The sequence below is a fragment of the Anser anser genome, assembly GCF_964211835.1.
Source record: "Anser anser genome assembly, chromosome: 5".
Classification (NCBI taxonomy): Eukaryota; Metazoa; Chordata; class Aves; order Anseriformes; family Anatidae; genus Anser; species Anser anser.
Window position 1 is genome coordinate 51,648,261 of NC_139725.1, and position 12,792 is coordinate 51,661,052.

The following is a 12,792-nucleotide window of genomic DNA, read 5'->3' on the forward strand; positions in this document are numbered from 1 at the left end:
GAACTGTGCAAAGCTGTGTTTCTGAACCCTTGTACTCTGGGGCCTCCCAGCTCCAGCAGGAATTTTGTAGGTATAATGGTCAACACAGATCAAATCGTAACATGTACCCCATCATTTTTAACCTGAGCGTCCCTTAAGAGTCGTCACATAACTATGAAGACACTTCATTCATCAGAGGAAGAAGACATGCAGACTTGTATTTAAACTAGGTCAAGAAATGATGTTTTCACTTTTTTAGATTTTTTTTTTTCAGATTGAGACTGAAAAGTAAGTTCTTGTAAACTCTAGAAGATTTATAAAAATATTAATAGGAACTAAAAACAAAAGCAAGAAGACAATACAAGGTGAACAGACCATAACTTTATTGGAGATATACTCAGCTACAATTATTACAAAAAACTATTAAAGGTAATTGTGATCCATAAGGTGCAGATTGCAAACTTCTGCAGCATGATTACAGTATGAATGAATTACATTTTATGTCCCTTAAAGACAGCTGCAGCATGTGATGGTAAATATTTTATTGTCCATCAAATTATATTTGTTATTCATTCTACTTGATTTCAACCATCTTTTCAGTCAAACTATTTACAATAAAAATGCCTGCAATTTCCAATTCTTGTTTTCAAACATTTTTCTCTCTAACTTGCTGCTGCAGTAAATTCTGAGTGCATCTACAAAGCAATTAAAGTAGTCTGTGGTTGCCATTCAAATAAATGAGGGAAATAAAAACAAGGAGTTTATTGGATAAAATTTATTTTTAAGAAATGTAGTTAGCTTTGACAGAAGTTAATTTTAACTGCTAGTGGAGTATACTACAATGACCTCTAGATATTTGCTAACATAATTCAGATTGAGTTACAGTTGATATTCAGATTACATTTCATGGTCATGAACTGTAGTGTTTTAAGTTTTAAACCTAATATGAAAGTAAAGAAATTAACTTCTTGAAAATTAGAGCAGTTGGGAAAGGATCAATGTCAGTAATTAAGTACCAAAAATCAAAATCCTTCTCGCTTTACTCATATAAAAAATACACAGATTTCCAGAAGAATGTTTTTGTAGGGAACCCCACCCAAAGCATACAAACCCAGAATACTGTCAGACAGAAGCAAGTGTAGCATCACAGCAGATCTCAGCACTATTTGTCATTGTCAGATTATGCGTAATGCTGTGACTGGGATACAACAATTTCATCTTCTATACAGATAAATGCATGTAGCATAGTTATCTCATATGCAGCAACATAAAACCCCTATTTTCCAGTTTATAGTTCTGTATTTACTTACAAGGAGAAGAATCCAAACTTTTTATATATATAAAAGCACAGGATCTTCAGGTTGTAAAAGAACGCAGTTCCATTAATTAAAATACTACTACATCAACTTGCACTAGCTGAGGATCTGGCACCTCATCCCTGGGCCAACAACATGTTTCTCCCCAGCACTGAAACTAGTCTGAATTCTTCTCTAAGTTCTGTACTCTGCAGTCACAACATACTATTGTGTAATGAGGCTAAAAAATAATAGGCTTTTTCTGTATGGACTTTAGCAGCATCAAGCTGAACAAACACTTCAGAAGTCACTACTGGACACTCGATATTCAGACAGAGCAGAGATTTAGTTGTGGCTGACCAAATTCTAGGGACTGTCATCTTGCAGAAACTACATTATACATATAATATGTCGGTTTGTTCAGAGATAATTAATTACTGGAGTGTCAGAGGTCATTCTAATTTTAATTACTTCACATAACAGTAAAATGATGTAGTAAAAAAACAATAGCTTTAAAATACAACCAAGAGTTGTTACACACGTTCGTTGTATTTTTCCACATACAGTAAAAATGCCACAGACATTGCAAATGACCTATTTAAGTTGTGCAAGTAAATGACACATTGCAGGCATTATAATTATCTTTTTCAAATTCAGTAAATCAGAACAGCAGCAAGGCCAAACCACATTTTTCCTCTCTGTTAAGCATTTTTTCCTTGAAATGAGGTAAAGCATGGTACCAAGTGCAATGCTTATTTGTGCTACATGAACAGAACAGCGCAAAAAAAAAAGCCATAAAAATAAAAACGCAGCATAGTTAGGAGGACTGTTTAAAGTACAGTATAACAGGACTTAGATAAAAAAAAAACAACAAGGTTCATGCCAACTAACCCCCACACTATTTATGATGAGCCTGTGTGGTTGCTTTTGAAGATGGGTTGCAACAGTCTGCTTACACTTGTGCTCACAGCTTGGCAAGTGATCTCTATCCCAACCTTCAAATGATCAGATTTAGGTCTTTAATAGCATACACTGTCCAATATCAAAACCATATCAACTGAAGGGTAAAACACACAGATGTACAACATGGAAACTAATATGATTTTTCTATCTCAAAGGATACAAAATATTTCAATGAGGTCACACTGGAAAAAATTACGGCATTTAAAACGCATTTAAAAACGCATCAGCAGCAGAAACTACTTTAATAGTCAGCCACTACACCTTTCAGATTTCCAATTCATAGGCTTTATCTAGTAACAAAGTGATCATTAAACTGTTCTGAAATACAGAGCAAATTCAGTTAATTTTCTTTGCATCAAAAACACTCTGTACCACTTTACTGCTAACAATCACCTGAAACCCCTGAGAATCTATAACCTTTCAACAATCAGTAAGAAATTTTAAGCATTCAAAGACTAACTTAAATTTTAGTTTCCTGTAATGCAGTTAAAACTACTTAAGACTTTCTGGATGGTCTGATTTTATCTGCTGATTGATGTCTGGTGAGAAACACATAATTGCTAACTTTACTGACCATGTATTTTCTCTAAGAAACTTCACTCCGACCCTCTAGGAGTGAGCTATAGGAGGAAGAAAGAGCTATAACTTAAAGAAAAAGCTAACTCAAAGCAATTTACTTTTGAAAACTTAGACTGCATGTTTTCACTGTTCCATCTCATTCACATTTTTATACACATCAAGACTTGCAGGTCTTATACTTTGCTGTTATAATTTCATGACTGAAGTACCAAAGAAATGCTAGAATTTGTTTACAAGCCAGTATTTTAATTCTCACTCTGAGTACTATAACAATGCTCTTTTCAAATACAGGAATGGTCCTTTTTGCAGAATGAAAAATGACTGAGATAGAAAATACACGAACATTTGAAAACTGTATTTCAGAAAAGCTTAATGCCTATCCCTTGCCACTAAGGCTTTTTTTTTTTTTCTTTTTTTTTTTTTTCTTAAGAAAGCAAGAGCTGACAGTTTTTGTTTTGTTTTAGTGTGCATTTTGTGAGGAAAGGAATAGGGTTTAAAAGCAGGAAATACAGTATTTATCTGTAATTTAATACATAAGACACAGCATCAAGTTCAAACTATTGTGCTGGAAAACGTTAAAACACCTTGCTCTGCTTTCTCAAACTTCAAGCATAATTAAACAGGGCAAAATTGCAGCAAACCTCTACTGATATTGGTGGAGTACAAGACCCACAGCTTTTTAAAAAGGTAAATTAAGAGGTATTACAGTTACAGTGCAAAAATTAAAATTTCAAGCATAATATATAAACATAGCACCAAAACAGAAAAAAACAATGCATGCAAAAAAAAAAAGAAGAAAAAGAAAAGAAAAAAGAACTGAGGTATTTAAGTGAAGAGTGCCTACATAAATCTAATTAAAGAAGTATAGGCAAAGCCTAAAAAATAAAAGTATGATTTCCCCCCACCCCCAGTAGACCAAAACATCAATGAGCTAGTTTCTCTAAATTAAGGACCTAAATCACAGATGTATCAAAAGTACGGCAGTTATCTCAAACATCAACTTTCATGTTATTTAACAGCACAGCTTTGGTAGGTGAAATATGCATGCAACTCTGAAAAGTACAGTAAGAAATTTACGTGGAAATATCTCTAAGTGTAAAGGTGCTCCGTTCATTAAATACGTAACCAATTGACTATAAAATCTGCAGCATATTTTAGGTGTGATATGTCTAAGGTTATTTTGTTAGAGTGACAACTTGCACTGTGCAATTATTCATTACTGTTTCCAGTATTGGAACTATCTAGCTTGCAGGTTTGTGTAAAATTGGAATTTTAGCCAAAGACCATATTTTGTTTATGGTATAAAAAAATCTGTAGACTAACCACCTCCTCTGAATTGTTAAAAATAACCTAATTACATATATATGAATACAATTTCTATTATAATCCTGTAATAACTCACAGCTATAGTAATGAGTTGTACTGTAAATATAGAGCTGTATCATTGTAAAATGCATAACAAAATGACGGGAATGTAAAACAGCTTGTTCCAAAAAAGATCAAAAATTAATGATTATTAATGAGGGTTTATTTATTTTTAAGGCAAGAACCTTTTTTTATGCAAGACTATGTGGCATAAGGAAATTGAAGTCTCATTCTACCAGCATGCCAGCCATTTCAATTAAAATCTGTCCCTAACAAATAAGTGCAATAATGATTGGGAATGTCATCTTAATGTAAAAAGATGACATGGAGGGAAAAAAAAAAAAAAAGGAGAATACTGGCACACTTATTCTTTCTTATACCCAATCATCCAGTACAGTTTATCAACTGCTTTATGACTGGCACTAGTGCACAGATTGAAGAATTTCAAGATTACTATATATAAATCTAGCAACTGCATTAGGCATAAGCTCCCTGGCCTTCTAACACTAAGCAAAGCTGTACTGACAACAAAAGTAAACCAAAAAGACCTAACAACAATTATTCTGAACACTTGCTAAATGTCATCATTAAAGCACTCTTGTGATTAAACAAAGCAGAAGTGAGGAAAGAAGACAAGATTGTGTTTGCGCAAAAAACTAACTACAATTAGTTCCAAAATTTTATACATGTTAAATGTTTTGTTAACTATTCTGTTATCAAACAAACTTTAGATTCTGTCTTCCAATTTGTTCCTCTCAACATCAACATTTTTAAAAATTTGCTTTTTTTTTCATATGTGTTTTTTCCCCATTTTATTTATTTTTTAAGAGGAGTCTCAGCTGTTTGGGACCTGAGGTTGATTTGCTTTGAGGCTTCGTAGTGCTCTTCTTGCAGCTGCAGATTTGGCAATCCTGTAGCTTCTGCCAACACCTTTAAACTTTCCCTTTCCTACAACTTCCACTGTTACTCTGACCTTTCCATCGTAAGTTCTTTCTGCAGGACTGCAAAAATATACACAAGAATTACTTACTGTCTAGGCAAGTTAATGTGAAACACAAGACCTACTTTCTCTTTTCTACAGAAGTAAAAGCAGCATAGTTAAACAGAAATCATTACTTTTCTCAGAAAGTTATACATGGGGAAAAAAATGAATACAAAGACCATCTTAGCTCCTTAGTGCAAATGAGATTAGAAGTCACTCATGACATTTAAAAATCTTCAGCAGTTTACAAAGCACAGCTTAAAACCATTTTAGGGCAGTCTATACCAAAGAAAGTGTATTCTTACCTAAATTTGGCCGTCTCTGGCTCCATTTCCAGCAGCTCTCGCACTGGGGAACGGGGCACATTAGCAGAAAATTTTTCTGTTAAAAAATAAATGATAAAAAAATTGATGCTTGTTCTCTTCATAACAAATGACACTTAATAATTTTTTATTTTCTGAAAGCTGACGATACCTATTAATGGCCTCATCATTGGATAGTACACTTGCCAAACCATTTCCAAAGACATTCCACTATCCATATAAATGGCACCAGCAAGGGACTCAAATATATCCCCCATGGCCTTTGGTACTTCAATGTCTTCCTCTTTTTCTTCATCTTCTTCAGATCTTCTGAGCTGTTTGCAATTACAAAAAGGGGGGGGGGGGGGGGGGGGAACGAGGGGAGAAAAGAGAAAGACATTTGCTTCTTTTAAAATAAAACAAAGATCTTCAGAAATGTAACCTCTCTTACATCCTATCCTGAGCTGCTTCCTTTAAGCTTTTCATTGACAACTTTCCACAGTGAAATTGTTCTTTTATTCCCCAATGAAACCATGAAACTAAGTTGCTGGATATATCATTTTTCAAATGTGGAAAAAAAATCCCAAACACCATTGTGTACAGAGGACTTATATGCTTTGTGAATTCCTCCTTTAATAAGTCTGTAGGATTTCACCATGGGTCTGTTTTTTTCCCGCAATAAGAAACAGACTTGGCTCTACCAGTGAATACTAGCAAGCTACTCATAACAAAAGAAGACTTCATACATTAAAGACCTCCTAGAAGGAGTCTTTAAAATCTCTAAGTCAAATCCATGGATGAAAGTTGGATGCATCTTTCCTTACCTCATCCACCTCAGAAGACACGCATAAAATAAACATTATTAAAATAAGCCATCGATAACTGATAACCCACCCAACATTCCTACCTAAAATCAATTAAACAAGTCAAACCTCATGTGTTAACTTCCAAATAGGAGTTTCAGAGTTAAAAAAAAAGAAATGGTTTGTGTTTTGAATACTGTATTTCATACCAAGTGCAAACTGAAGCACTTTAGAATTACACAGAACTTAAGTAATAGAAGGAGAGAGAAATTAAGAGCTATAAGGCAAGGAGCAACAGATGTTTCAGGAGTGAGATCTGAAAAAAGAAAAGCAGATGACGTGGAGACACACATGGAAACCAGTCTAGCTGGCATGAACTGCAGAAACAAAGACTCCTGCATTAACTGTGATGAAATAGGAGTTTCAGTAATTCAGTGCCAGACCAAGATAGGGAGCAGGCGTAGGGAGAGTGAAACAAGGATTTTATTTGAAACAGCTATCTCACAATTTGGTCGCAACTTCGGTGGAAGTTTTTAGGCAATCTTTTTGCATACCAGCTAGAACTGAACAAAGCTAAAAAACACTGTTATGAGCTTGTAAGTTGAGTTTCTAATCTTTTTACTTACATCGTGATGAACACAGATAATAGTTTGATCTCTGATGTGAAATAATCTGTATTATCTAAGTTTCAATGAAAATTTTTCTTAGTCAATACTTTCTCAACCTTCCCGTAAAACATATGGATTTCACTCTCTAACAGATGCAAGGGCTGTAAACACATAAGGAACTGAAGCCTTTTCATTCCCAAGCTTTAAATTGTATATCAGAAAGTAGAAGTTACTTAAGTCAGCGAAAACGTGTTTATCTAGTGCCAGGGTATTCTCAGAATATTTTCTAAGAGATTAGTCATAGTTTTTCAGAAGACAAACTATTAGGAATATCTATTTGATAACATTTTTAAAAAAGGATGACATCCATCTCTTCCAAAACCCTGGTTAGAATTTGACCCCGAAGGCCCTTGCTCTCACACATTTTCTGAGCAGCTTATCTAAAGGAGTTGGTTTTAGTCCATTCTTTAGTAAATTTTCATTATTATGTTTCCCATTCAGACACATATGATCTGTGCTTGCAAGTCTTCAGTTAACCTTTTTATTAAGTGGTTTATTTGAATGATGCTTATGTTTCCCTGTCTAGCGGATACAAAGCTTTTTGTTTTACATTTCAAACACACTGGAGTGCAATGAGATGACACCTGCTCCAGCAGAAATCATCCAGAATAAAGAGTGAGAATTTCTTATACAGTGTGCTAAATTAAATAATCCCAGTCATTGTGCCAAGATGGTATTGTTCATAGCATTGCATGAATATCCTATCCCGAGTCAGCACTATGCGACTTAGTGCCTCTTCGTTACAATTTTATTGTATAGTAGGCTTCCAGTTGATCAGAGGAGAAAGCAAGCTAAGAACAACACAGGGAAAACACTAATAACAATGACACAAAGGTGAAAATTAAATTGAAATTAACTGTCACAGAAAAATCTATAGGCAAAACTGGTCTCAAATTATATTCTGAATGTTTTTATGTACGTTATATCTTCTGAAGATTGTATTTTACTCTGCATATTGAATACTTTATTACTGGGAGCCACCTGCTTTTTTGGCTGCTTTGTGCTTAAAACTGAAACATTACAAAAATGCGCATCATGCTAAAAAATCCAATGCCATGCTATAAATCAGACACTCAAAACATTTTTTCTACTACCACTAACCTCAGAATCCATTCCTTGCATTTCATTCTTTTCCATTTGAAACTGCACAAAGTCATCAATAACATGAAACAGTTCAGGAGAGACAGCTTTGAAGTACTTATGGTAGTCGTACTTTACAGCTAGTGATGCAAAAATGGTATTATTGACTAGAGCAGATCGCAGGTCAGTAAGAACTCCTGGAGAATGTTGTCGTGGGTCTTCGTAAAGGTGCTTGGTTATGAGGTAGTCCAAAATTGCATCTCCCAGGAATTCTAAGCGCTGGTAACAATCTTGAAAGCATTGGAAATACAAGAATATATAACAACACAATTAAGTTTAGCACACACATTCTTTCCAGGCCTTTCTGGAAAGGAGGTTTGGTACGCTGCCCTGTGAATTCCACAAACTATCCAATGCTCACGGAAGACAATGCGTATTTTAAAACAGGTATCGTTATCTTTAAAAAGGTTGCTAGTGAATTATAAAAATAAGGAAAAAATACAAGTTTTATTTAAAAATAAAGCTACTTTTAAACCAAATGTTAATTTGTCAGGCTAGCAAAATACTTTTGTTTATAAACAATTAATGTTTATGCCCTTTGGTGCTGAGAAACATGCACAAATAAAAATCAAGAGACTCTACTAGGAAATTAATTTGAAAAGGATGACAATTAGTCTTCCAAAAATGAATAAAGAAATCACTACATTAAAAGCAGGGGGACATACAATGAGATTTTTTGGTGCAGTTGGCCACAAATTTAGAATTCTCTAAATGCACTGAACCAAGATTCCCATTCAGAAGGGGCTCCTTTTAAGCTGACAAATAAAATTGGCAAGCTTTCGCTGTTTGGAAAATTGACAAGGGAGAAGGGAATGGAGAGCTACGGAGGTCTATTTTTAGAAAATAAATAAAACTACCACCACCAACTAAACCTCTTGAAAGCAAATAGGGATAGGTGGGAAGAGAAGGAAGGAGTACAAAATTACTACTTGAGAGTGAAATGGCTAGTAGGAAGCTGCTTTTATAGCAACTGAATCTAAGATACTGCCACATCACAACTAATGCTTCTTAAGAAAAGAAGCTTTGCCTGTTGCAGCAACTCCAAATTATCTTATTTGGTAAATAGAAAAGGGACTGGGATCAAATGTTTTGGGTACGAACAACGTAATTTCATCTAGGCACTATGCCCCAATGTTACTGTTAGCATATATAAAAAGGAATCATCTACCTTCTATACGTTTTGTGAAGTTTCTGTAAAAAGTAAATGTACATGTAGGCAATACTACTTCAAATGAAAAACCAAAGCAGCATTTCAGTGTTTCGTCAGGACTGTTTCTCAATGTACTAAGTTTTCAAAATGACTTATTTCTTTAATTAAAACAGAGACTTATTACTCCTTGGAATAAGGAACCAATTCACTATAGGGAAAAATTTGGACTGGTGACTGCACAGGCATTTGCCATTCAAATAGGGTCGCATGTTATAATAGCAAAATATTTATAATTTTAGAAAGAATGAATAATTAATTAATTAGTATAAGCAAAAGTAATTGAAGATTACAGACATACAAATTTGGATTGCTCTTAAATCTTTTATGAGACATTAGGCAGTCTACCTGAAATTAGTATTTAGTCTGATTTAGTAAACCACTTCAGTATTTACTCAATAAAATACCTAGACTTAATTAAGCCTTCCAATTCACAACTTCAAATTGAAATCTCTGTATTTCACTATTTTAGAGACTATTGAGCTAATAAATGTTGTATAGTCTACACTTAGTCTTTAGAAGTACAGTCAAAGTGTAATATTTGGGGGATTAAATTATGGGACAAAACTGGTAAATGTAGTTGCAAAACGTGATCTCTACTTCTAGAAAGACTGATTTTCTGGAGTTATAAAGGAACTTATCACAGCTAAATGAGGATCTAACATAAGTTCTATGCAACTGGTGATACAGTGTCAGAGATGACACTTGTATCTGTATCAAGTCAAAATATGAATAATCGTTGAGATACAGCTTCAACAAGTATCCCCCCTTCTAAATCAATGCAAGATACTGTTTCCTAAGATTTTCTGTTAAGAGACTGTTGACTTCCTAAAGTAACGTGCCAGATATTAAAAAAAAAAAAAAAAAAAAAAAAAGACTACACAGAGGAACAAACACAACATAAACTACCTCTCTTACATTCATCATGTAAGAAAAAACAGTTTTCTTTAAGATAACTTACCAGTAATGGTATTATAATGGTATGAGGCATGAGTAAATGCCTGAAGAAGATAAGCCTTGTTCTTAAAACTGTAGTTTATTTTCTTCTCAAAGTTTTCGAAACCAGAAATAAGGTGATTCAGGGTTTTCTCAGCATCTGGGTGATCAAACATACACCTTGGTGGAATCTTCAAACAGCCATACTCCAGGTCTTTATAAAGAGAAGGCTCTGAATTAGCTACAGAAGCAGAAAGAGAGTTTGGTGAAAGATTCTTCTGCTCACTGTTACAGTTCTCTCCGGTGGCACACAAAGTGCTTTCCCAATCAGTCTTTTTAATTACAGGGAGCACCTTCAGCCCCAATGAACACAGGAAAAGCTGAGCAGCTCTTTCACCACAGCTGGTCAGATAGCAGCCCAACAGGGCTTCCACACAGTCTGCAATGCTTTTGTCAGCAATACACTGCTCTGTATGCAAGTCATATGAGATAGATTGTTTTCCTGCATCAACACCACAGTTTTCTTCTGATGGATTCCAGAAGCCCACTACAAAATCATCTTCTTCAACAGCCTTGCTAGGATCCAGATAGCACATAGCATCCCAAGAGCTATAGTCAAAATCATCAAAATCTGATGAAAACTGAACATTACCCAGGGATGACTTTTTGGGTGCTTTCCATTCATAGTTCGAATCAGTGGTTGAGAAGTGAGAGAGAGAAATTTTCTTCACAAAAGCCCCTGATCCCATTAACATATTATCAATGAATTTGATATGCTCCTGATCATACTCCAAAAAATCATCTTCAAAGTCTGGTTCTTCCTTGGGTAACCTCCACATTAGGTCTTCATCCTCTTCATCATCATCATAATCCTCAAGTTTACCATTGGCCAACAAATTCTCCTTTGTCTGTGAAAGAACACAAAAAATGTGCTACTGAGGAGAAAAATGAGAAGCTCTTATTCCAGAAGTGTCATAAGAATATGACTTGAGTAGTATCTGCTAATAATAAGCCTGATTTTATTTTTAGTTAATATTCCTAATGACACTGTCTAGTCAGATACACAACAGAATCTCAATTAACACTAGCATTATAAGACTGGAGCAATTGTCTTGGAATACACGGTTACAGGTTAAGTTATAAAGGTTTTGTATGTTTTATGTACAACACATGCACATATGAACATCCCACTGTACATCCCATTTATATAGGAACTCCTACCTGTATCCAATGCACACACAACTACTCAAAAACTACTAAATGATGCCTAATTGCATGCCAAAGAAAAATAAAGAAATAATTTTAAATTAACAAATTTAGAGACTTAAAAAAGGAACAGATTTGGGTATACCCTTCTCTCTGTCTACTAAGAAAGGCTACTGCAAACGTTTCATCAATGTAATTTTGAAGATTCTTTCTACATCCTTCTACGCCAAGTAGGAAGGGGCTCATAGGGTTCACTACAGTCACAATCACCATAAGCTCAGTTTTGGGACAAATAAACTGAAAACACATTTAATGAAACATTGTAAGAAACAACTTGACCCTTGTGCTTCAATAATAAACACTTGAAGTAGCAAAATATATTTATCTATACTCTCACATACAGTTAGTTGCAAATGATCTGCAGTGTACTCAGCAAGCTAATAGAAAGTAAGATTACTGAATCAATGTAGGTGATTTTTATATTACAAATCAAAATTAGGAGCCTAATACCAGTTGCCCAGAATTAAATGCTTGTGTGGGAGACTGTCTTGATTGCAAGCATCAGGGATTCAATAAGTGATCTTGCTGCTACAGAACCAAAATACAAGTTAATAATTTGTAATTTTAACAAATATGAAATCTCTCCAGTTTGTCATACATTTTATATTACCAGGATTTCAGCAGAGAACTTCTAAGAATGGAAAAGCAGATAAATGGCACGCTTACACAATATAAGTTTTTGTTTTGTACTGAATATCAACATAAACATTAAATCATGAAGTAAGATAATAATGCAATGTAAAGGCAACAAGGCAACTAGAATTATTCCTACCCTTTAAACAACTACTTTTTTTTTTTTCCAGGCTATACTTATAGCCTTACCTACTTAAAAGAAAAGCTACATTTGCCACCAATTTTTTAATACATAAATTCATATCCACAACAGTAGAAGTATATCTCATATCTCTTCCCTCCTCATATGGAGCGAATTGGTATGGACTGAAGTAAATGATAAATTGAACACAGATATGCCCAGGCTATACAATGCTGTACAATTTGCTATGGCCCCAATCCAGGAAAGCACTTAAACATATTAGCTAAATGCACAAGTAGTCTTCCTTACATCAAAAGGACTATTCACAGGCTCAACCCAGCATCATTGATGTCAATGGGAATTCTGCCACTGAATTTGATAGGAGCAAGATCAGATTCAAAGTGCTTTTCTGGATTGGGTCCTGAAAGCCAACACCATTTTGAATCAAGTGAAACAGCCTCTATCTGCCCTCAATCTATGTATGCTGTACCGGAGTCTCAGCTATCTAATTCTGTGAATCTGTGAACCAGATGCTAATGCTGGGGACACCTCC

The 12,792-nt window shown here is 34.7% G+C and overlaps 1 protein-coding gene across 7 annotated transcripts in view; it reads right to left on the reverse strand.

The window, feature by feature from the left end:
- Positions 1–340: 340 nt before the first annotated feature.
- DICER1 (dicer 1, ribonuclease III) overlaps positions 341–12,792 on the reverse strand; it is a 72,549-nt gene continuing 60,097 nt past the window's right edge. For all 7 annotated transcript variants that reach the window (XM_083836684.1, XM_083836681.1, XM_083836680.1 and 4 more), the window contains 5 exons: positions 10,245–11,127; positions 8,038–8,306; positions 5,638–5,800; positions 5,469–5,544; positions 341–5,182 (listed from right to left, as the gene is read on the reverse strand). In XM_083836684.1, the coding sequence (XP_083692810.1) occupies positions 5,017–5,182; positions 5,469–5,544; positions 5,638–5,800; positions 8,038–8,306; positions 10,245–11,127 (1,557 nt within the window). In that variant the 3' untranslated portion in view covers positions 341–5,016. The remainder of the gene's footprint in view (positions 5,183–5,468; positions 5,545–5,637; positions 5,801–8,037; positions 8,307–10,244; positions 11,128–12,792) is intronic.